Source organism: Stegodyphus dumicola, chromosome 9 (assembly GCF_044657685.1).
Source record: "Stegodyphus dumicola isolate Sdum_Otavi_A_Nest chromosome 9, ASM4465768v1".
NCBI lineage: Eukaryota > Metazoa > Arthropoda > Arachnida > Araneae > Eresidae > Stegodyphus > Stegodyphus dumicola.
Genome location: NC_140776.1, coordinates 144,427,522 through 144,454,438, shown reverse-complemented (window position 1 = coordinate 144,454,438; position 26,917 = coordinate 144,427,522). Strand labels below are relative to the sequence as shown.

The following is a 26,917-nucleotide window of genomic DNA, read 5'->3' as shown; positions in this document are numbered from 1 at the left end:
GCAAGAAAATGTTGCCAATTTCAGTTGATAAAATTGTAGTGATCTTTGGAAATAAATTAGGGAAAGTAAGCAAGCTACTATGAATTTCTTCCAGTAGTAAAGTAGTATAAAGTTTCTCAAAATTGTAGCATTGGATATGCTCTATTTTAAGTGAATTTAAAGTCTTAAGAACTTGTTCGTTGCTTGAAATCATCCAGTTGGAATGTTGATCTTTAAAATCAATATTATTGATAACATCTCGAATGAGCTTAAGTTTCTTTGAAAGAGATAATCTATTTCCTTTAAATAACTTCTGGTATTGTTAGCCATATATCTGAATTTGACTTGAGTTTTATGAAACTTCGGAAGTAAATAGAGATTTGCAAACTTATTATTAAATTTGTTGGGACAGGTTTTAAGTCTTTTATGAAGTGCTTTAAATTTATTGAAAAGTATTTTAGTGCTGGTAGAGACATGTTGATAGGCGCAGGTGCTATGTAATTCTTTATGTAGAATGTTGTAATATTTTTTTTTTCATATGACACTGAAATTATTACTTGCTTTTTCGATTTTGGTGATGTTAAAACTTTCTTGCAGCATATTAATTTGAGATTCTACATGCCTCTTATTGTGGATTTGACTGAAACTAGGTAGCTTAAGCATAAGTTTAAAATCTTTAAACTTATGTTACTTTCCATTCAAGAAATGTTGTCGTCAGTAAGTTAATGCAATTACTAGCCAAAATAATGAAATTATTAAGATCATTTCTGAACTGATTTAAGCAATAGTGTTTATTAAGACCAAAAGTAGGACAGAATTTGACACCTAGTTGCATGAGTTGTCGTAGTTGCTCACCTTGAATGATGCTAAGATCGCCTGTGATTATATACTGGTGAAAAGGATCAATAAATTTATTGTAATCAGGAAGCTTGCAATTTCAAATGCTGTTAGTTACTACGTTGTGGTGGTTAATTACTATGTTACCTAAAGTTTTTTCAAATTTGAAGCAGGCTGTAACTTGTAGCTGTTTGTCAGGGAGCAGATTTTGACACTTTTTGAATATGCATGGAATTTTTAATTGATCATAAAAAAGGTGCTTAAATTGTACCGTACAGAAAATTTTCTTGTGGAAAAAAATTACTTTTTTCAATTTATAATTGCAAAAGTCAACTATAAGTTAATATATAAGTACATACAGTCAAAAGTCGTTAATTCGGACTCGTTGGGACTTCGGCGATTCCAGATTATCGATTTTTTCGGATTATAGATCATCAGTTTAAATCTGGTAAGATGGCATGCAGAAATTATAAAATTAAAAATATGAAACCGTAATTTATGAAATAAAGAACAATTATGATCTAAAGGGTATCAAAATTTACAAAAAAAAAAAAAGCTTAATATTTATTTGTTTACTTTATTAAACATTTCTTTCAATGTAAGTTGTTTAAGTTGCTTCGTTTTATGTGACAATACTTTCTCTTTAATTCTATAAACAGACGTAATTTCTTGTTCAGTTACAAAGTTCCGCTGTTTAAGTCCGATAATTGCTGTGTCGAGAATGCCGACTAATTCGTCAATTGAAAATTTTTTCGTTTTCAATAACCTCTGTGTCACTTTCTTTACTATCGGAAGCGAATTATAATGACGAGGAATTTGATTTAAATCATATCAAAGACGGAGTACATCGAAATGAAATATTACATTTAGTAAGGAATTATAAGCCAAATAAAATAAAAACATCTGCCCTGAAGATAAGGATAGTGCTGACATATCAACTTCCAACTCATTGTGCGACGCGACGTTTCCCGCCCGCCCTGCTGCAGAGCAGCGTGAAATTGATGAACAAATTCTAGAATGGTTATATAAACAAAGGATATGCCTTTATCCATTTTTCGCAGCAGTTCCACTTTTTGTTTGATGGACATCGAAATATACTTTCACTTTGTAGATACTTTCGAAGCTCCAGCATCAGAAATTCTTTTTGACATAATCGAAAGTTCAAGCTTACTTTTATAAAATTGCTTTAACAGTCTGCAAAAAATAATAAGCTGGATCCAATTCACAGATTAAGGAACAACGCAATCTGCAACATTAACTGAAATAGATAATTAGATAATTTTAGCTTATACCATCCATTATACATTAAACGTGTATGCATAAACGTATTATGCGCATGTGCACACGCCTATGCGAAGCCGTAAAGGTCTTACGCGTCAACACGACGCATGCGCAGAAACTTTGTAGCTTTGAGGTCCGGATTATAGATCATTCCGGATTATGGGTGTCCGAATTAACGACTTTTGACTGTATATATTTAAGCAATTCACTACATTTGGTTTTGAATATTACTATACCCATGCCTAGATGGATGACGAAACACGAATTGAGTAATTGAAGAATTCGGCTTGGAGGCAACTTCCCCTTGAAAAGATGTGTCTCCTGCCTGCTCAACAATTATTCACTTTATGCAAATTAATTTAGTCTTAAAAATTCTTTAAAATTTTTTAGGATAAAACTTTTTTGGATTATATATTTTTTCATGGTTTTAGATACTTGCCCTTAATTTACATATGCTCTCTGACTTTGAATGATTTTGCAAATTAGTTCACAGCAACAATTAAATTTTCTTAATTTTTAATTTAAATTTACATTTGCTTTAAATTAGCTTTATACGAATGATAGAATATTTGTTATATATATGTGTGTGTGTGTGTATGCATATGTAATATACTAAACTCATGTCCAAATTCATATTTACATATCAAAAATAATGATATTCCATGAAACACTCAGTTAATATAATACAATTTTGCAGGAAATGTGTAAAAGACAAGCCTGTTCAGCATTATTCAATCAAAAGTGTTCAAATAGTTTTTCTGATACGTAAACCAAGGTATCATGTCATCTGATGGTGAATGAGAGCTTTGCTCAAAGTTAATATCTGAGTGAAGTTTAATAATACAGTCAAAAATCGTTAATTCGGACACCCATAATCCGGAATGATCTATAATCCGAACCTCAAAGCTAAAAACTTTCTGCGCATGCGCCCCGTTGATACATACGCATAGGCGTTTACGCATGCGCGTCAGACCTTTTACGACTGTGCATATGCGTGCACGTTTTATGTATAACGGACGGTATAAGCTAAAATTATCTATTTCAGTTAATGTTGATGATTGCGTTGTTCCTTAATCTTCGAATTGGATCCGGCTTATTATTTTTTGCAGACTGTAAGAGCAATACTATAAAAGTAAACTTGAACTTTTGATTACGTCAAAAAGAATTTCCGATTCTGGAGCTCCCAAAAGATCGTACAAAACGAAAGTATGTTTCGATGTCCATGAAACAAAAAGTGGAATTGCTCCAAAAAATGGATAAAGACATGAAGAATGTGACAGAGAGGTTAGTGAAAACGAAAAAATTTCGATTGACAAGTTAGTCGGTATTCTCGGCACAGCAATTAACGGGACTTGAACAGCGGAACTTTGTAACTGAACAAGAAATTATGTCTGTTTATAGAATTAAAGAGAAAGCATTATCACATAAAACAAAGCAACTTAAACAACTTACATTGAAAGAAATGTTTAATAAAGTAAACAAATAAATATTAAGCTTTTTTTTTTTTTTTTTTTTTTTTTTTTTTTTTTTTTGTAAATTTTGATACCCTTTAGATCATAATTGTTCTTTATTTCATAAATTACGGTTTAATATTTTTAATTTTAGAATTTCTGCATGCCATCTTACGAGATTTAAACTGATGATCTATAATCCGGAAAAATCGATAATCCGGAATCGCCGAAGTCCCGACGAGTCCGGATTAATGACTTTTGACTGTATAGCATCTGACATCATTCTGTAAGGACTCAACACAGTTTGTTGTGGCTCCAAACTATCACATGGAAGAATCTCTGAAGTGGCAAATCATGAGCCATTTAGAAGCAGGGCAAACAATCATGGAAGCAGTGAGATGTGTGAATATTTAGAGAGTCTCTGTGCTATGAAAACAATTTCACAACTCTGCAGCTGTAGTAAAGAAGTCTGGGCATTGTCATAAATGAAAAACATTTACTTCTCAGGATCAGTATCAGGCAAAACCTGCCCATCGTAACAACAAGGCTACTGCTTGCTAATTAAGTTCAGAGCTTGCAGCTGCCTCTAAAACTGTTATACTGTTATAAACTGTATACTGAACGTTTAATGAAAAAGACTTTTATGCCAGGGATCCAAGGGTATGTATTTCACTGTATTCACAACAAAAGAGGGATTGATTTAATTACTGCAAAGAGTATCAGCACGAGAGTGAATACCAACGGTCCCAAGCTCCCTTTACTGATGATTTGAGGTTTAGTTTACCATCCAATTCTAAATGTGTTTACAGTTGAAGGAAGTCAGAAGCACAAAATCCTCCTTCGAACATTATGGAAGGTTGCCATTTTAATGCAGATGTGATGATATAGGGAACAACGATGAATGGACATATGCCCCCTACATGTTTTTCAACAGCATCTGTGACCAGCCAGAGATATTGGGATAATATTTTATAATCTTACGTAAGACTTTTAAAAAGTCTTAGGTATGAGTAAGCATATAAATGTGACATTTTATTTATAGATGATAATTCTCGTGCACATCAAACAAATTTCATTGCTAAAATTCTTTGAAAGTGCAGATACTGCAAATACCATGGTCAGCTGATTTTTAAACTGACAGCTCCTGATTTTAAACTAATTGAGAACTTATTGGACTACCTAGGAAAAGCAGTTACATGGAGACATCCTCCTCCTACAGACATAAATGCCCTGAAGACCACACTGCTGCAGAAGCAGAACTTAATTCTCCAAACTGTAGTTAACAATGCTGTTGCTACCATGAAAATGTATTGTAATATGTGTGTACAATTCAAGACAATGAGCAAATACCATGGTCAGTTGATTTTAAACTGATAGAGAACTTATTGGACTACCTTGGAAAAGCAGTTGCATGAAGACATCCTTCTCCTAGACACATAAATGCCCTGATGACCACACTGCTGCAGAAGTGGAATATAATTCCCCAAATTGTAGTTAACAACGCTATTGTCAGCATGAAAACATATTGTAATATGCATGTATAATTCATGGCAGATCACATTTCATATTAAATTCATAAGTCTCATTTGCAGTGCTCTTAATTTTTTCATTATTTTTATGTGTTAAATGTTATGAATCATTCCACACAAATTCATAAAATAATAGCTCCCAGTTTCTGAGAAATCCATTACATCATGCATTGAAGATAATTTTGGAATCTCTGAAGTGGCAAATCAGCTATTTAGAAGCAGGGCAAACAATCATGAAAGCAGTAAGATGTGTGAATATTTACAGTCTCTGTGCTATGGAAACAATTTCAGAACTCTGCAGCTGTAGTAAAGAAGCCTGTGTCGACATGATATCTAAAGCATTATTTACATTTTCTGATGCAAACTACATCTGTAAACAAAACAATAAAAAGAATTTTCAACTTGTATTTTAAACTATTCTAGTTTTTGACAATGCATAAGATCCCTGATCTATGAAGTAAATGATGGATTCCAAAGCATATACAGTCAAAAGTCGTTAATTCGGACACCCATAATCCGGAATGATCTATAATCCGGACCTCAAAGCTACAAATTTTCTGCGCATGCGTCGCGTTGACGCATGCGCGTAAGACCTTTACCGCTGCGAATTTGCGTGTGCGCGTGCGCAAAATACGTTTACGAATGCGCGTTTAATGTATAACGGACGGGATAAGCTAAGCTAAAATTATCTAATTATCTATTTCAGTTAATGTTGCAGATTGCGTTGTTCCTTAATCTTCGAATTGGATCCGGATTATTATTTTTTGCAGACTGTTAGAGCAATTTTATAAAAGTAAGCTTGAACTTTCGATTATGTCAAATAGAATTTCCGATATATATTTACTAATATGTAAAGGATATACAAAGCGAAAGTATCTTTCGGAGTCCATTAAACAAAAAGTGGTATTGCTGCAAAAAATGGATAAAGGCCATATCCTTTATTTATCTAAACTTTAACGTTTGTTTATCTAAACTTTAACGTTTGTTTATCTAAACTTTGTTTATCTTTAACGCGGCAGCAGTGTGCATTGAATTGGAAGTTGATCTGTCAGCACTATCCTTATCTTAAGGGCAGATGTTTTTATTTTATTTGGCTTATAATTGCTTACTCAATGTAGTATTTCATCTGGTCTTTGATATGATTTAAATCAAATGCCTCGTCATTATAATTCGCTTCCGATAGCGAAGAAAGTAACAGAGGTTATTGAAAACGAAAAAATTTCGATTGACAAATTAGTCGGTATTCTCGACACAGCAATTATAGGACTTGAACAGCGGAACTTTGTAACTGAACGAGAAATTATGTCTGTTTATAGAATTAAAGAGAATGTATTATAACATAAAAAACGAAGCAACTTAAACAACTTACATTGAAAGAAATGTTTAATAAAGTAAACAAATAAATATTAAGCTTTTTTTTTTTTTTTTTTTTTTTTTTTTGTAAATTTTAATACCCTTTAGATCATAATTGTTCTTTATTTCGTAAATTACGGTTTCATATTTTTAATTTTATAATTTCTGCATGCCATTTTACCAGATTTAAACTGATGATCTATAATCCGGAAAAATCGATAATCCGGAATCGCCGAAGTCCCGACAAGTCCGGATTAACGACTTTTGACTGTATATGCATGTACATGTTTAACATGCATGTATGTATACTATGTACTTTCAAATCTTATGTTTTAAAATAATTCTACAAACAATATACTAAAAAAGAAAGCAAAAATTTAAAAATCAATTTATAAAAATAAAACATACATCTATAAAAATTTTACTTTTTCAAAGAAAAATAAAGAAAATACATTAAGATATAGAAAAATATGTATTAAAATTAAACTATTTGTAAAACTGAATATAATACCTGGTAAACATTTGATGCATCAAAAAGTTCCAGCAATATTTCGAGTTGTACAAGTTCAACTTCTACAAATTATTAAATAACAGTCAATTATTACAATATTATACATGTCATACATATAAGCAAAAAATAAAATTATCATTTCTTTATTTTTCTTTCTTAAATTGTGCAATAACTAGAAAATACAATATTAATGTTTTAAATATAGGCTATAAACAAAATTTTCTGTATTCAAAGTATGACTTTAATTGTAGCACTGCATTTTCACAGGTAATAATGTAGTAACCGAGATGTATTTTGAAAATAGTATCTTTTTTTTAAGAACTGTAATCTGCGAAATCACCTATATATATTTAACAGTTTTCCAATAACAACGCACTGACAAATCAAAAAACTTCTACACTTACTTTTATTCTGGGTATTGATTAAATCCTTTTAACTCTAAGCACTATATTTTCAGCCACAGAAACCACCCTTTTAAGTAATATATAAGGTCTCTGACACTATAAATTTTTGGAAAGATTAATAAAATGTGACATATCAATCAATCAAAAAAATTAAATGATGCATTTAATTTGATACTCAATGCAATAATTATGAATTAAATAAGTATTTTCATCTTAAAATCGAGATGTTAGGGTATGTGCAGTTATTGGTACTTTTTCATTACGCGCCTGCTAGTATATGTGTGCATAATGGAAAAGTACCATATGTGTGCATGCAGAATGGAAAAGAGCTGTGTGCAGGCCATCTATAAACTATTCTTATATCAAGAAATTACTTATAATTAAAAAAAAGCTGACAAAATGTGTAGCAGGTGTATAACAAAAAGTACCCAATTATTTGCAGACGTTTAGAAATTCAGAAATACTGCACATCATTAAAATAAAGTAGATTTGAAAGAGATCACTTTTATTAAAACTAAATAAATTATTAACAAGCTAATTTTTTTAATTTAAAAGAAGATTACACCTATTTAGTCATCAAAACTACTGCTACCAGAAAACGACAATTTCATTACTTAAAATGCTTCAGTATTCTAATATTAAAATCTGAGACTTCCTAAAATTGTGGTTTTGGCTTTTTCAAAAAAGCTGTGAAGAAAAGCATGCATTTCAACACTAAATGGTTTAGATCAAGAATGTTTCAAAGATGTTTTTAAGTACAGATATTATAATTGTCATTTTTAATAGTTTTTACAATAGGAAATACTTTTTAACATTTAAATATATTATTTCAATAAGTATAGCATTAATAATTACAGGTTTATTGTTTTTAAAAATTTTTTCCCATCAAATACTTTTTTTATCTTGCAAGAAATAAAAGAGGTCAGAAGTCAAGAGCTAATTGCAGCTACCAATGCTGATTTAAAAAACAGGTGTATTTATTTTCACACAGTACATATTTCATATATACTTATATTTATGCATATGGAAAAACTAACAAATAGAAAAACATTTTTTCAAACACAGCGAGTCAGAAATATAGCTACATGTTTAACAGCATCATGAGACGACAGTACTATAGCTAAAAAAAATGAGATTTTGTCACTGGAAAGTCTTCCACGTAAAAGAACAACAATATCTACTGGACTTGCTTTATTTCCTCACATTGCTCATGCTTTTAAAGACACTAGCAGTCCTTACCAATGTTGCTGTATCAATTATTACAAGTCCTTTCAAAAGATTTTCCTTTTCTGCATGCACCCCATTGTAAAGAGTTATCCTTCACTCTCCCACAGTCAGTGACAAAAATGATGCATTGAAACTATGTTTCTCTATGCTCATAGCCTCACAATGATTTTGTAGAATGATAAATTATTAGGCAAATCACTACTGAGATCAATCTGAAATGTTTTCATATTTTCAGATTCAACTGCAAATTCCTATACTATATTACAGTTATAATTTATTCATCCCTCTGTCATAGACTTCTTTTATTTATTATGAAAGAAATTTTGTAATCAATTGCAATAACTGTCATAATCCTGTCTCTGCAGATAACTTAGAACTAATTCAAAGTATTCTGTTGTAGTAAATTATGGGTAATACAAGATGTGCTATATATGCTCCTACTCAAGCCTCTATAACTTCCTTTGAGGCTACATAAATGTGTGAGGTATTGCATTTATGTGATAGGCTATGAATTCCTGATATTTCACTAGGAATAGGCATGTTCGGGCAGTTAAAAAAATTGCTAATCTGCTGGTAGTAAATTTCCCATATTTAACATTTGGTTCATTGACAAAAGCTTGCAATAAGTCCACTGAAATTTCTCTTACATACTTAGCAGAACTGCAGAACTTTTTTTTTTTTTTTTTTTTAGTGTAATCCTTGCCTTCCAATGGATCTTAGAGAAGTGAATAACATAAAAACAATTTGAAATCATTTGACATTCTTGTAAAAAATCTACTTTGCATTACCAGTTCCCACCTCATACAAGACATGGATACATTTTGTTAAGCAAGATTTGAAACAGATTAATATACTGTTCTCTCCCAGTCTCTCTCCAATAAATCACGCACTGCAAAATTTCCAAATATACTGTAAATCCCAAGGTTTGAATCCTCTTCTTATGCTATTCTCTTCTCTCTTGGAAAATGCCATTCGCTTCTGAACAACTATATGATCTGAGCCTGGATGAACAACAATTATTCTCCTTAACCACCATTTAAGTGGTGAACCTATAGAGTTGAGACATGTCTCAACTTGCGCTACCAAAGTTTCACGATATATTCGACACAGTATCACCAACAGTTCTATCAAGATGAAATTTCATTGACTTTACAGCTGATTCCCACAGTTCACCAAAATGAAAGATAAAGGACAATTAAATATCCATTTTATTTCCTCTACAGATAAAAATTCATGAATTTCTTTATTTTTCCTTCCACAGGGACAAAAAAAAAATTGTTCTCTGCATCTTTCTACAGTTGATGTAAATCTCAATTGGTTTCCCTCTTCTTGAAACAAATCGTTTCCATGCACTTAAAAATGCTTTTCTTGACAGATCTTCTACCAGTTCAAGTATATTGTTTTAATAGCAAAGCACACAGATAAACACATGTAAGATTTAAATGATTTTTGTCCATGTCATGTATGATGTTTGATCAGGAATGGTTCTGAAAAATCTACTCCAACTTGATTAAATGATTGTGTTACTATGGGTACTGGTAGATCAGCCATTACTTAACTTGTAGTCTGAGCTCTAGGTTTGCAACTCATAAATACAAGTTCTTGCTAATTTTAGAATAACAGATCTAGCAGCTAAGAAAAGGAATGGTACTACATGCAGATATTTGCCATGGAAGTGTTTAATGATGATTTCTGTCAGATTGTGCTTTAAAAGTACATTCTCCAATAGCTGCACATTTCTCAGTCTTCCTCCTACTCATAACACTTTGCTATCATCTAGAAATGGACAGAAACTAAAAAGACTGCTGTTTATATGTATATCTTTTCCCATCTTCAAACACTGAACTTCTTTACTGAAGTTTAATCTACTATTATTTGAATTAATTAGTACTATTTTAATAATACAGAGTGTTTTCAGCTTGATTTTGATTACCAGATACAAAGGATATATTTCTTTCTAAATGTGTTACCTTTGAATTTGATATGAAACTTAATATATGAGTAAATATGCATTGTAACTTTGAAAATGAGGATATCTTTGATATAACAATAAGTTCCTGTACAGTTTCAGAAACTACAAATTATACTATTTTACATGCCTTTATATATGAATTTGTTTAGGCAAGCGAACCTCACTGCACTTTAACCCAGCAAGCCCCTTTCACCACAGTTCATGAGACAGTAGTTCTACAGGAAATAACCCACATGAAGGACAACCAGCCTGACTTTCTTTTCTGTCAACAAGACTCTAGCTCTGAAAACTCTGTCTGAAACAGTTCCTCTGAAAACGAATACTTGCCCCCTTTTAGGATCCAACCTTAGCCATTCCAACAGGATTTGATTTTGTGAACAACTCTGTAGATGTACTGAATCAAATTTTATGCCTAATGCAGCTCTAACACCTTGAATCAAGCATGCCAATAACACTGCTCCCCATAATTCCAGTTTTGGAATCATGATATTTTTCAGAAAAGCTACAGAATTCTAGCTGTCACAAATTTTACATTAATGTCACAGTTGTTTAATTGTTTTACTTTCTACTACATGATGAATAATGCCATTACCCATGTTTGCTAAGCCAGCATTTTTTAACAATAATGATTCACTTATTGACCATTTAAAGAGCTCAAAGCCACTCTTTTTTAGCATTTTCTGCAATTCATCTATTAACGCAATGCCTTCCGGAATTTCTTTAACACCAGGAAGTACATCAACAATGCAAAAAGTCTCTTAAAACTACTTTCTTTACCATCAGAATGTTCAATCCTCCATCAATCACTAACTGATTTAAAGCTTCGGTTGTAAGACATAGAAAGGCTGCAGTTCCATATGTGACAGTGTTTAAATAACTTGTATTTCTTTATCTTGGCTATCTCTCCATAAAATTCTCTGAAAGTCTCAATCTTTATCATAAATTTTTATCTGTCTACGCATTATTCATATATCAGATATTGCAAAGTTATGAAGTCTAAATCTTAGTAAAATACATATTAAATCATCTTGTGTTTTTCAGCCTATTATTAATGTACCATTTAAAGGAACAACTGGGGTTGTTTTAACAGTCACATCAAAAACTATTCTCAGTTTTGTTGTTAAGCTAGATTCCTTCAATATGAAGAGATACGAGATATAATAGTGTTTATTCTCTAATTCATGATCTACATTTGACAACAATTCTTTATGTCCTGGTGAAAAATATTTTTTCATAAATTAAATGCATTGGTTGTTAATTTCTGGCATGAATGTCTCTTTTTTAAATATTGAAATCTTCTGTGCATCATTTCATGGGAATCACCAAAAATATTTCTATAATATTTGAATAGCAATGCAAACGAATAATGGCCTCTTTTGTCTCTAAAATGAGAACTTTCAAAATGTTCTTCATAGAATTTTTCTTCATCTGTTAAAGGTTCTACACTCTGAAATTTTTCCAACTCCGAGAAAGAACTTACTAACTCATCTGTATTTGCATTCAAATTACTTACATATACTGGATCGGTTTCTGCTGACTCAAAGTTTGTAATACCTGAAGTTATCAAGCCTAACCTCAAATTTAGCACAAATGGAAGATTTGAGCTCTTCTAATCTCTCCTGTCATTAGATGCAGAAATACATTTACACCAAATAAAATGCAGTTGGTAGTGACTTGTAAAATAATGGATGAGCTAACTTTAAATCAATGAAGTTATTTAAAATGATTGATGGTAAAGATACGTAGGGAATATTATCTATTACCTTGCCCAACATGCAAAAATATGCATTTTTATTTATACATTGAAGAAAATAAATAAGAGAAACAGACTCGGTTGCTATTATTTATTTTCAAGTTTTGCGATAATTGGTAAATTTTCTCTGAAATGAATTTTTCATAATTTATTTATTTTTAGTTCAAGTAAGTTATTTAATGACTCATTAAACATGCCAGAATTACTTGAAAGAAATGTCAGTCTAAGAATTTACTAATAAAGTAAATTAAACTGTCAATATATTTCAATTACAAAATGTAACCAACAAAAATGTCTTGCATGTGTCAAACTTTGTATTTTAAACAGAAAATAAATTTGAATTTTTTCCTTTGCGATATTATTGTTTAGCTTTTGATAAATATTTAGTAAATGAGATTTAAAATTTATTTAAAATATTCTTTATTTTGTTAAATAAAATTTTTCATTTTCGTTTAAAAAAAAATTTTAGCTCATCAGCTGTTTTCAGATCAGGTATTCGGCCCACATGCAATTTGAGTTTGAGACCACTGTCTTAGACCATATTTTATAATAGACAAAGTCTAATAAATTATTCCTTTTTTTATCTCCTTTATCTATATATATCTTGTTTATCATTACAAAATAATGTTCAGAGCCTTTTGTTAGACAGAACACTGGACAATCCATACTATCTTGTAATCAACTAATGTGTAAGTTTTCAATGTTATGGTGAAAACACACAAACACACATGGTACAATAATTTGTATATACAGGATGTCACAGAATTGATAGTTACAACTTTAAAAGTGGTACAGTACAAAACAAATTCTATGACAAACAAATGAGTATACAAACAAATGAGTGCAAGTGAGACATTGAAGCACAAACACAAGAAATAAGACATGAATTATTTCCTTGTATCATCCTTGATTGGCAAGTGCTTCTTCATAGCAATGTTTACAATAATTTCTCAAAACTGCTTCTGTCAACAATAATTTACTTGTCTGACAGAATGGATGAAGTAATTTACTTGTATTATTGCCAATAGAACATACTAGACATCTTGCTGTCGCCAAAATATACCTAGCACCTTAGAAACTGAAAGCCAATCACTCCTTCAACCAGCCATGTATTACTGTTGGTGGATGCAGAGTAATTACTGTAAACATTGCTGTAAAGCACTGCCAACCCTCAAAAGTTGTAAACATTAATTCTATTACATTGCTGCAGTCATCTTTTTATTATTATTATTTTTAAATAATAGAAGCATGTAAACAAGAATATTAAATGATTCAAACCTTTAACAACCAATTTCAGATGAGTGCAAGATTTCTGATAGCAAGCTTTACGAAACAAATCGGGCTCATTCATCTGAAGGTACAAAATTCAAACAAAATTATTAAATGAAAACAACTTAAATGAATTAAAAATTCAAGTATGAATTAAAAATTCAAGTATTTTTAAATAAACTATGTCCAAAACTTTACTTCCTGCTTGAAATCAAGCCAAACTTCAGGAACAACTTCTGCTAATCCAGTATTGTCTAGAGGTTTCACTTCTAAAAATACTGGAAACTTTATTTTATCAAATGTAATTAAAGTCAAAGAAAAAACACTGAGAAACAAAAAGTGAAAATGGGACAAAAAAAAAACTACTAAACATTTCAAGAGCATAAATATGAAGTGCTTACATTAAAAAATTAACTCATTGCATATATTAACATAACACACATATTATGTGTACATTTAAATTATTTGCTTATAAATATAACTGTATTATTTCTTGTTTCTAAGGGTTGAACACATTTCTGGCTTTGATGAAAAGAATCCGACATCAAACATACGCTCTATGTTGAAAATCTCATTCTAACAACCTATTTTTTGAATTTAAATAAAGAAAAGATTATTTTAGTTGAAGGGGAAGGACTACCTACCATAGGCACCAATTAATCAAAGATACCATATATACTTTAACAATTATAAATTATGTTAACAATGCTTCAATAAATGGAAATTGAACATTTTTTAAACAGTTTGCAATTTAAACGCATTTTATTGATCACAAATGTCACGTGCATTTCACATATGTTTTACAAACAGAATAAAAGGTCTATAAATTTATAAAAACTCATACTTCATAATACCCATCCCCTTTCAAAGACTAAAAGCCTTTCTAAATTTAAGGATGTCTTTAAAAAAGCATTAAATGAAACTAATTAAATTATTTAAGAAAAGAGTAAATGTATATTTGAAACTTCAAAATGAAAAAAAAAAAATATTAACCACAAAACTTCAATTTTCAATTCAAATTTTTATTATATTTCATACAATGTTTTTGAAATTCCCTTTCTTTTCTTAAATTTAAAATTAATAATCAACTATTTTATGCATAAGTACTTTTATAGCAAACTCCTATTTATTATTTATTCATTTATTTTTAATCAAAGAACAATAACTAAAATCTGAATGCGTTTTGATTTTGTCAAAATTTAGCAGCCTTTTTCAGAATGAATTTACATGGCAATGCGCAAAGTATGTTACATGTTACACTACATGTAACATGATATTTATGTCAGAAAATGAACATTTTCCTCATTTAAGTTACAATATAAGGAAAACTTATTTTATTAGATGAAAAAATATCTAAAAAAATCATTTTACTTCACAAAAATTAAATAATTAGGAAAATACTAAAAAATAAAATATTTTCATTTTAAAAAATTTTCTGCTCAGAAAGCATGTAATACTAAAAACATAGTGTTATTAACAAGTTATAATTTCTGTTTATACAAGTTATGGTAAATATAAAACTAATACTGAAATACTATACTATAATAAACTAATACTATACTATATAAAACTAATACTATAATACTGAAAAAGTTTTTCAAAGGATATAAAACATTCTGTAATAAAAAATGTTTGGTAGGAGTATGCTGAAGTAGAGCTAAGGTCAAAAGTAAATATTTTTTCTGCTCATGGAATTCTGGCGTAGCTGGGGCAAATCGATAGCCAGTTAAAAGAGCAACAACTATGAATTCCAAACACTGATGCAGTTCATGAGGCTATGAAAAAAATACACCAAGATTACAACACTGAATACAAAAAACACACTTATTTAAGACAGCAGAATTACATATTCTTATTTACAAATTATGGTGCTTTTCAAGAATATTCTTATTAATGGATCACATTAAAGCAACAATTCTACCCACAGCTCTTCACAAATTCCCATGAAATGGCTGGCAATACCCACAGTCCATTTGTCACCCACAGTCCATTTGATCACCCACAGTCCATTTGTCATGAGAAGGCCTCTAAGCAGGTTGCTGCTTTAGCATAGTATATGAAAAAGAGGATTCTTAGCACTAATTAAATAAAGAGTGCATAATATGAAATGATCCAAATTACATATATTTGTAACAAGCTAAGTTTTACACAGATTCAGCAATTACATAATAAGAGCAAATCCATTCCCATATGTAGCAAAAATAAAACTTAAGTTATTTAAAATAAGATGTGTATTTTAACTTTCAGTTACTAAGGCTGCAATAATTTTAAAAAAAAAAAAAAAAAAAAAAAAAAAAAAAACCTTGTAAAATTCAGAAATATTCAGTTATTTGCTTAACTTTGCAAATATTAGCTCAAATATTGGCAAATAAAGTATAATGTGATCCAAAGCTTTTAGTTAAATTTATGCAATACCGCCTTGTTTGGCACCCAGTGTAAGGGGGTACTAGAAAATAATGTTGTATTTACATATAATTAGCATATGTTTAATAGTAATCAAAAGATTGAACAAGTTCCGAAAAATATTTTTGTAAGTGACTTTTATATAGAGAGAGATAGATAGATAGATTAATTTCATTATTTTAAGGCCCATGTTTGAAAAGTCAAGCCCAAAAACAAACCAGTTGCCCTTTTGACATTGTATGTTATTCCTGTTTTGAAAGGTAATGATGCAATTAAAGCCATAAAAAACATTTGTTATTTTTATCCAGCCAGTGTCAGATGTCCGTATATACCAGAAGTTGTTTGTTCGGTTTACCTCAGGTAATTTTGATCTTTGCAACTCATCTTGTTCAGCAAGATGAGCATTTCTTCATAATGATATTTTACAGGCAAAAGTGGAAGGAAATCCCTGTTAAATAACCAAAATGTTATTGAATAAACTTCGTCCGTATTTGTTGACAATTCAGGAATGCTTGCAGCAGATTTTATGAGTTCCACGCACACTATCAGGAAAAAAAATGCTAATTGTTAAGCACCTGTAACTTTTCGTTACAACAACCTAACCTAAACTCATTCTTGATTGTGTAGTGACTAAAGATGAGAAATGAATCCTTTATGACAATTCCAAACAGAAAAAACAATGGCTCTTTCCCAATTAAACCATACGAACTACTCCAGTGTCAAGCTTATAACCTAGAAAGGTACTGTTGTATCTTAATTACATAGAAAGGTAGTATTGTTTGTTAATATTTGGGGCATAATCCATTTTGAAATGCTAGAACCAGGCCACACAACAATTGCAGACATTTATTGCCAACATTTAGATTGAGTAACTAAGCTTTGACTGAAAAGTATCTAACTCTTGTTAACAGAAAAGAAGTCATTCTACAGCATGATAATGCAAGACCACACTCTACATGAAAGACTCTGGATAAAATCAAAGAATATGGAAGGGAGGTATTACCTCACCTACCTTACTTGATTGACATGTGATTATCATTTATTCAGGTCAGTGCAATATTTCTTGAGGGGAAATAATTTCAAAATCTGTTAGGTCAAAAATAAAATTACTAAGCTTTTCAGAAAAATAAAACTGGCCCCCAAATTCTGAACTGAAAATTTGCCTACTAGGTCACAGAAATCATAGACGATGACACTGATTCCATTACTGACTTAAAATTAAACTATAAAATTATTTGTTTTAATTTGACTAAAATAAACAACATTACTTTCCAACCACTTTACATTTCAAATTTTCTTCAAGACACTTGACACTTCAGAAATAGCTGTTTTCTTTATAACAGAAAACTCAAGCTTTAACTATAAATTCTGAAGTTATTTTTTATGATAGGTTCAGGAGAAGAAAAGAAAATTCTTACCTCCATAAGAGACCACATAATTTCTAAAATAGATGTTATCCTAGATTTAGAATCCATACATCCTTGATCTTTGTTGTACAAATCAAATAAAAATGGAAGAAGGCAACCTTCAGTGAGAAATGCATTTGCCTGAAAAAAAAAAAAAAAAAAAAAAAAAAAAAAAAAAATTTAAATTATTAAATACTTATTTATTTGATCATTTCTCTCCCAAGGTAGAAAGCCTTGAGAAGCAAGCAAAGGCTATCTGCCTTACAAGATGTGCCTTTTTATGGGAAATTTATTCATATTCAAATTAAACAAAGAAAAAAAACCACAAAAACTGAATGCAGCAAACTCGTTGAATTGAGAAGAATAAAGTTTAGCTAATTTACTGACTCCACAGCTTTAGCCACTCAGCTACTAATGAACCAAAACTATTAAATGTAAAATTTCTATGTTTAAAAATATAGATAAGAAAAATATTCATTACAATTTTAAAGAGATTTCAAGAAATACTTCCAATTCATTACATATTTTAATTTTAATCAATTTTATCTGGATTCTGATTTTAATTTCAATGCTGAACTATAAAAGATGTAATATACCAGGGCTGGCCAAACTCCTTGATAGTCCGAGCCATTTGTCTAAATTTGAAATTTTTCGCTAGCCGCAATTAAATACGTATTTAAAAAGTATGCAAAAAAGGTATTAAAAACATTTTTTTGCAAAATTATATTTATTGAAAACATATAAATAAAAGTACAAAATATGTGTATTGAATTAAAATATTATAAATTAAACAAATTTATTTTACTTCTCTTGATAATCCTTTAAAATTTGGTGAACAATTGGTGACAGCACTTCTCAGTAATTCTTTGAGATGCTGGTTAGTTAATACTGATCGTGTTTGGATTTTACGAATTTTAAAGTGGAATAAAATGATTCACATAAGTACGTTGTTCCGAATATTGAAATAATTCGACAAGAAGCCTTTTTTAATTCCGGATACTTCGATTCTGGTGCAAGTTTCCAAAATTCAGTAATCGGCGTCGATTTATATTTTAATTGTAGAGCTTGATCTTCTTGCATCTCTATTAATTTTAATTCTCCAGATGTTTTTTGGGTCATAATCATATTGGAAATGGAAAACTCAACTTGAATTATGTTAATTTAAAATGGATTCAAAAAAAAAATCAAGAAATGAATTAAAATATTTCAAGTCTTGAAACCTATTTTGGAATTCCGTCAATATTCCTTTTAGCTTTTTTATACACTCGTTGAGTTTTTCTTGTTTAATATTGGAACAATTTTTTTTAATTTGAGGAAAATGACAAAATGCTTTATATTTAATGCCCTTTTGAAAAAGTTGTAATTTAGTTTGAAAACTAAAATACACTGTGAGAGGCCACATATTATTTTATCTTTCTCCTGCAGTTGTAAATTCAGTCTTTGCAAATGTTCCATGATGTCAGTCAAAAATATCTTGTTGTAGAGACAGGTATTTTTTGGAAGCAGGAAAGATGAAAAATTAGCAACCGCAGGTTGACCGGGAATCGCACCGTGGACCTCTATAATACCGGCCCAGTGTGCAGAACCACTACACCACGAAAGTATGCTAGGAAAGCGGGAGAAATACCTTATATAATATATAATTATAGAATTATAAATAACATATAAAGCTTTCCCACTATTTAAAAAAAAAAAAAAAATTCTCATCGCACTCATTATTAAAACTTCTATTTTCTTGCTCGTATTTTGTTCTTAATCTTTTTAAAGGGCAACTGGGGTTAAGCAATTGCCAAATCTTGGGTGTGGAGAATTCTCATCCAACACCCTTTTAGTTCGGGTGCCACTCTAGAGGCATTAGGTATTTCTTGGAAGCAGGCAAGACGAAAAATTAGCAACCGCCTTCGCCGGGAATCGAACAGCAAACCTCTGGAATAGCAGCCCAGTGTACAGAACCACTACACCACGAAAGCACACTAGGAAAGGGGGAGAGATACCTTATATTGTAACCACTCGTCATAATCTAATTCTGAATATCTTATTTCCTTTTCTTTTAGAAATGCAGTTATCAGATCAAACAAATCTACAAATCTATTTAATACGTGTAACTAGATAACCATCTAACAATGTTAATGTCAAAAGAAATTAACGTCATTTGGAAGTTCTTCGTCCTTTAATTCTTCAAGGAAATTTTTGAATTGTCGATGTTTTTTTGCATTGGTGCAAATGTAATTTACAATGTATAACACTGTTTTCATAACATCAGGATATTTTAAATATTTTGTAACAAGATGTTCTCGCTGAATTATGCAGTGAATCGGTATGAATTGTGGAATTTGAGTTGAATCTCTTAAAAGTTCTATAAGAATGATTTTTTTTACCCAGTATTGCCGGAGCTCCATCAGTTGCAAAGCTTACAAGTTTATCAAGAGGCACATCAAAAGTTTTCATTATGGAATCTAATGCAGTTTTAATATCGACACTGCGGGTTGACTCTTGAAGTGCTACTAAATTTAATAATTCTTCTTTAACAACAACGAAGTCAGGTGAAACAAAACGTATCACAATTGCCAATTGCAGAAGTCTGTGATATCTGTCGATTCATCAAGGGCTAAGCTGAATGCAATAAAGTTCTTCAAATCATTTTTTAAATTATATTCAAGAGATGTATTAATTGCAGTTATGTGTCGTTGGTTGTGTGTCTCGAGATAGGAATTTGAGAAACAACTTTGTGCAATGCTGTATTATTTGGATCTAAAACTTTAAGTACATCTTCCAAGTTTTTTTTAAATAAACTCTCCCTCTTCTTACGGGCATTTTGTGCTAGCAATATTCCAGGCAATAACAAAACTGGCTTCAGCCACATTATTAGCTTGATTGCTAAAGATCATCAGAATTGACCGTTGTGTATTTAAATTGGTTTTTAAAGAAGCAAGTTTATATGATCTTAATTTGGAATTTGGTGGATACTGATTAGAAAACTGAAGATGATTGGTTTCATAATGTTGACGTAAATTACTAGCTTTATAATTTTTGACCGTAGAATTATAAATAACACATAAAGCTTTTCCGTTATTGTCAATAAAAAAGGAATACTCGTCGCACTCATTATTAAAACTTCTATTTTCTTGCTCGTATTTGTTTTTTTTATTTTCGTTCTCTGTCGTCATATTTAAAAAAAAAAAAAAAAACTGGAAATAAATAAATTTAGAAAATACATGTTTTGTTTTATTAAAACAATAATAACACATGTTACATACTACGAAACAAATTATAATTAACTTACCAAAAATTCCAGATTACAAATTACATCTGTAGCAAGAGTGATACAAATTGTTTTTTCAGAGCACAATGTCAACTGCCCGTTGCATTGAAAGTTTACAAATTCAAAATCAGAGTCACATTAAGACATTGGCTGGACCAAATGCCTGAATATTTTCCTACCTAGTGCTTTCCCTCTTCACATTACTCATTGCTTTCGGGTGTTGTTAAATGACATGTCAATCATTCATTTGAAGCGACTAAAAGCAGTTCTGTTATTTTAATGCACCTTCTATTACTTTGTTTACTGTCAATGTTTAACTTTTGATGCCCGAAGTTGCAATCCCGTCCCTAGGGGGAACTTTACACAGGGTGAAAGCATCCAACAAAGAAGTTCTCGCTTTACTTAAAAGGTTTATTGTTAGCAATGTAGTGTTTAAGTTGTCATAGGAAAAAGCATTCCAAGAGAAATTCATAGACACAGGCGTTTTTGATGTTTGGGGAACAGAGATTTTGCCCTCTCGATGCGAGAGAGTTAACTTGGATGGAAATGAAATTTGTTACAACGTTGCACTTAGTCTTTCATATTTGTTGTCAGTAATTTAAAAGACATTTTGAAACACATACAGAAGAATAATAATTTTTTAAAATATAATAACACAAAAATGAAATGGCAACTCAGGTACATTTATCAAGAGCCACAAATAATCCTTCAAAGAGACGCATGTGCCTCGCAAGCCACAGGTTGCCACCCCTGTAATACAGTACAAAGTCTTCAATCCGGACTTGTCGGGACTTCGGCAATTCCAGATTAGGGGGTTTTCCGGATTATAGATCATCAATTTAAATCTGGTAAGATGGCATGCAGAAATTATACAATTAAAAATATGAAACCGTAATTTATGAAATAAAGAGCAATTATGATCTAAAGTCGTGTTTCCCAACGTGGGGTCCACGCCCCACAAGGGGGCAATGCGACTGTTAAGGGGGACAATTCAAAAATGGACTCGTCCAGAGTTTAAGGGGACAAAGGACGTTCTAAATATGTTTCATGAAGTCAAAATTTTTCAAAATTTTATTTTGTGTTCCCCAAAATAAAGAAAAATGTAAGTGATGTATACGTAAAAAAGTTTTTAAAATGCGGTGCATTTTAAATATTTTACAAAGAATTCTCGCTGTAGACATGGACATTTAAATGCTTTTAAAGGCATTTAAATAATCGACACATTATGCTTTCCACACGCTTCTTGCACATTTCAGCCAACTTTTATTTTTTACTGTAGGAATGGCAACCGGTATATTATTCTTTCCTTGAATGGCAACAGCAGCTGCTTTCAGTTTTGCTTATATTGATCTTACATTTATTTCTTTCAGCCCTTAGTGAAATGAGGGGTGCAAGCAAGAAAAAAACATTTGTCGGTGTTCGGAGGCATGTTTAAAATTTGGTTTCATACCTGGTCCATTAAAAGGTCAACTTTTGCTTTTATGTCAATAATGCCTGACCAACGAATCAATGAAACTAGGTCATCTTGAGGCACATTTGAAGGCGAAACATAATGCTGATATTAATTCAGATTTGAATTATTTTCACACTTTAAGGAAAATTTTTGAAAAAAGAGTAATATTAAAGTCTCTATTTACTGCTCATAACGCAACTGTTAATCGTGCTCATGAGGATATTTATCAAATTCCATTACTCATCACTTAATCTGGGAAAAGCCGTACTATAGGGGAGAATTGAATCAAACCATCAATATCAGCATTTAAAACTGTTCTAGAAAAAGATTACAAAGCTATGCCACTAAATAACAATACTGTTTGCAGAAGAAAGATTAAATGAGGATGCTGAAATACAACTTTTTGAAAATCTGAAAACAAGAAAATTTTCGGTGCAAATGGATGAACCAACTTTGAGAGACAGTGAGGCCGTATCTGTAACTTATGTAAGATATATTCATAAAGGAGATTTTGCCGAAGAAATGTTCTTCTGTAAATCATTAGAAAGCACCACTACCTCCAAATATATTTATAGTAAGCTAAAAAATTACTTAGATAAAAAATATACCAATAAAAAATATAATACATCTTGTACTATACTTGTACTACTGCTATACTTGTTATTGATACCGCTAATACTTGTTATTGTCGATTATCTAAAAATTTTATCAGCTGATTTAAAAGATTTTGTAACTTAAAACAAATTGATTTCCCAACTTGGATGATGCAGAAAATGCTAGTGGATTTGGCTGATATTTCAAATATGCAGTAAAAAGAAGAACTCACAGAAATGCAAAATGATAAGTCAATTAAAACTTTATTTCATATAAAAGGAGCGATGACATAGCTTTGTGAGGAAACCAGAAACAGATATCCAAATGCAACAAAATTTGCAAGAGAACAATTGTTACCATTTCCATCTTCATATTTTGCTGAATGCGGATTTAGTGCCATAAATGATTTGCTGCTGCTAAAAAAAAAAAAAAAAAAAAAAATCGGTTGGATATAATGAAACCGGGAGACTTGAGACTCAAGTTATCTAAATTGGAACCTGACATAAAATTTCTTTGCAGCAAGTATCAAGCACAAGGAACTTGCTAAATTTATATAATAAAAATTACTAATACTTAGAAGAAAAAAATTTTACTAAAATGAGTTTTTTCTTGAATTTCAGTTCTCCATTTTTTAAAGTTCACTTACTGTGTTTGCTCACAAAATTTCGTAATCATTTCTTCCTAAAAGCTACCATTCAAGTTTCTTTCATGAACATTTCAATTTTTAAATATTAAAAATTATGTATATGCTAGAGAGAGCTTAAAAATTTTAGAGAGGATTAGGTGGGGCATAACACAAAAAAGGTTGGGAAACACTGATTTAAAGGGTATCAAAATTTAAAAAAAAAAGGCTTAATATTTTTTTTGTTTACTTTATTAAACATGTCTTTCAATGTAAGTTGTTTAAGTTGCTTCCTTTTATGTGCTAATACTTTCTCTTTAATTCTATAAACAGACATTTTCTTGTTCAATTACAAAGTTCCGCTCTTCAAGTCCTGTAATTGCTGTGTCGAGAATACAGACTAACTTGTCAATCGAAATTTTTTTGTTTTCACTAACCTCTCTGTCACTTTCTTCATGCCTTTATCCATTTTTTGCAGCAATTCCACTTTTTGTTTGATTGAACACCAAAAGATGCTTTCGCTTTGTAGATCCTTTGGCTTTGTAGATCCTTTGGCAGCTCCAGAATCGGAAACTCTTTTTGACAAAATCGAAAGTTCAAGCAACTTTTTAGAAAATTGCTCTAACAATCTGCAAAAAGCCGGATCCAATTAGAAGATTAAGGAACAATGCAATCTGCAACATTAACTGAAATAGATAATTAGAGCCTAGCTTATACAGTCCGTTATACATTAAACACGCATGTGTAAATGTATTATGTGCATGCGTAGAAGTATTGTGCGCATGCGCAGAAAGTTTGTAGCTTTGAGGTCCAGATTACAGATCATTCCAGATTATGGACATCCGGATTAAAGACTTGTACTGTATACTCTTACATTCAGATTATCTTTATTGTAACATGTACTTTTTCAGAGAACTCCATTAAGAGGAAGACCATTATGAAATACAAGTAGCTTTCAGTTCCATTTTCCTATCACTTAATTTTAGTAGTCTAATAGGGAGAAATTTTTAACTGACACTTTTTAATAATTTTAAACTCCAGTTCTGCTTATTTATATATACTTCGTTTTTGATTTTCATAAAAATTTCAGTTTATTTTCCTCCTTGAAATTCAGGAAAAGTATAGATTTTTCAGTATATTGATTTCTGTTCAGTTCTGCAAGTCCTGAAACATTTGAATTTTATAAAAGCTTTTCTTTTTGTCATAATTTTGAATGTAGCATGTATTGGCTTCTACATAAGAGAGCCTCACATACAAAATGGCCTTCCATTCTGAAGGTGTTTTACAATCAAAAAAAGGGGGGAGGGGGAATTTATGTGAGTGTATGTGAGTGCCTAATTCATATGAGCCCGACACTAAAATCTCAAGGTTCAAGGTTAATTGAACAGCATAAATGCCATACCTCAAGGTAAGTAAATATATATATATATATATTTGATATAAAAGTCAACGGATAAGTTCTCACATTTCCTTTAATAGTTAGCATTTATTTTTTTATGCCTTGTTTTATCATATACTCAGTCCTGAGGCTTCTGCAGATTTCATGAAAAGTAGCATGATTTAAATTGAGAGAAAGAATTGTAATCAGCATGACCTGTAGTGGACACCTTGGCTGCTGCCACCACCAGCTTTGCCTAGTAGATGCCACTGTTAGATTAAAAATGAATGCCAGACATTTGGCATGGTTTTGGTGAATTTCAGTATTTTGTCTGACCCAGTTGATAATTGTAGCTTCAAGTAGGAGCCCTGGTGTTGTAGCCTGTTAATTTGTTCTAAGTTTCAGCTACTAGGTGTAAGTCAAAGAGACTTCAGTTTTGTGTTTATATTATTTTAAGTTAATTCACCTGCAGTGAAAAATTAAATTTGATATTTTTACATTTTGCATATTTGCTGTTTCTACAGTCAGTTTGAGCAAAGGGTGATAATTCACCATCACAGTAAAAGGTGTCATGGCACTTACCTGATAACCACTTAGATGATAACACACTTAACCAACAGAACATTTAGCTGACACATATATAGGGTGTCCCATAAATGTTGTGATGAACTTCTGGGGGATGTAGGGCCTATCATAAGGAATAAGAATTGCACAGGAACCCATGCCCAGAAGCGCCATTGTATGCCACCAGGGGGTGCTGTACAGAAGAGTGTTAGTAAAAAATAAGAATTGCCTCATTCAAGGCGGTAGGCACCACACGAAGAGTATGGAATGCTATATGAATGGAGAGCTTGCAAATATGGAATAGCTGAGGGTACTAGACGAACCACTGCATGCATTTATAGAGAATGCTTCCCCAACAGACATCAACCATACCACAGTTTGCATCAAAATTTGTGGGACTATGGGTCATTAAGAAATGGCAGGACAAGTGAGGGCAGACCATGATCAACTTGCTCGGTTGTTAGGGGAAAAGGTGTGTTGGATACGATGGAGAGTAATCCAAGGACTAGCATACATGCAATTGCCTCTCAATTAAGAATGTCTCATACCAGTGTCCAGCATGTCTTGAACGCCAAGTCCTTCTACGCCTTTTTTCTCCAAAGGGTTTGGTTATGCCTTCCCAATGACCATCCAGAACATGTGTGTTTCACACAGTGGTTTCTGCAAGAAAGTGCCTGCAACTTTTACAGCTTACATGTTGTTCATGGAAGAAACACATTCAATAGGGATGGCATTCAATCACCACAATCAGTATTTATAGACTCAAGAAAACCTCCATGGTATATGGCATCACGTGGCACAACAATGCTTTAAAGTTAATGTGAGAGTGGGTTTGGTTGGTGACTGCTTAGTCAGACCGTACCTTTTACCATCCAGTTTGAATGCCGCAAATTATCTGACCTTTCTGGAGCAGGTTCTTCCCGGCTTGCTTGAAGATGTTCCACCAAATGTAAGGTGCAACATGTGGCTCCAATGTGACGGGGCGCCTGCTCATTTTGGATTGGATGTTTGTAACCATTTGGACAGATCAATCCCCCATTGATGGATCGAGCGTGGTGGGCCAGTGGGTAATAATCATAACAATAAATATGACAGAAATAAGAATAGCAATCGAGATAAAGTTCTAAATAACATGATCAAAATCAAGAATAAAAAGAAGGACAAAAGGAAAATCAAGGCTAAGTTTCTCTATTTCTCCAGTAGCATAGTAACTCAATAATCTCATAAGGAAGTAATCCCTGATAATGTGACTAACACTATGCTGTCAATGAAAAGTTCCTTTCTTTAAATGTAAGAGAGTTATTTTTTAGCAGCATTATTAATCCTTTAGATGTCATTTTATTTTGGAAGAAAATTTATTTTAAAAAAATATTCTTCAGAAAATAACACAAAAAAATGAATATTTTGCGAATATTTGGTCATACCATTCTTAAGGCTTTAAGTACTTTTTGAGTTTTCTTCATTTAGATAATTATATCTAATATCTGTTCCTTTAGATTCATTCCTTTGAAAGTTTAAATGAACATTATCATAATTTTCATTTTTCTCTCATAGCAAACTGGTATCCACTATAAAAGGATTTCCACTATCCAACCAAAAATCTGTCACCAAATATCATGATTTAGCACCAGTTATGAATATGTATGGACATAGCAACATACACATAACA

The 26,917-nt window shown here is 31.3% G+C and overlaps 1 protein-coding gene across 1 annotated transcript in view; it reads right to left on the bottom strand.

Moving 5' to 3' along the window:
• Positions 1 to 26,917, bottom strand: part of Kpc1 (Kip1 ubiquitination-promoting complex subunit 1) — a 150,790-nt gene that overhangs the window by 80,344 nt on the left and 43,529 nt on the right. The window contains exons 11-15 of the mRNA XM_035366178.2: positions 17,388 to 17,516; positions 15,175 to 15,341; positions 13,765 to 13,867; positions 13,576 to 13,648; positions 6,942 to 7,003 (exon numbers count right to left, since the gene is read on the bottom strand). Of these exons, the coding sequence (XP_035222069.1) occupies positions 6,942 to 7,003; positions 13,576 to 13,648; positions 13,765 to 13,867; positions 15,175 to 15,341; positions 17,388 to 17,516 (534 nt within the window). The remainder of the gene's footprint in view (positions 1 to 6,941; positions 7,004 to 13,575; positions 13,649 to 13,764; positions 13,868 to 15,174; positions 15,342 to 17,387; positions 17,517 to 26,917) is intronic.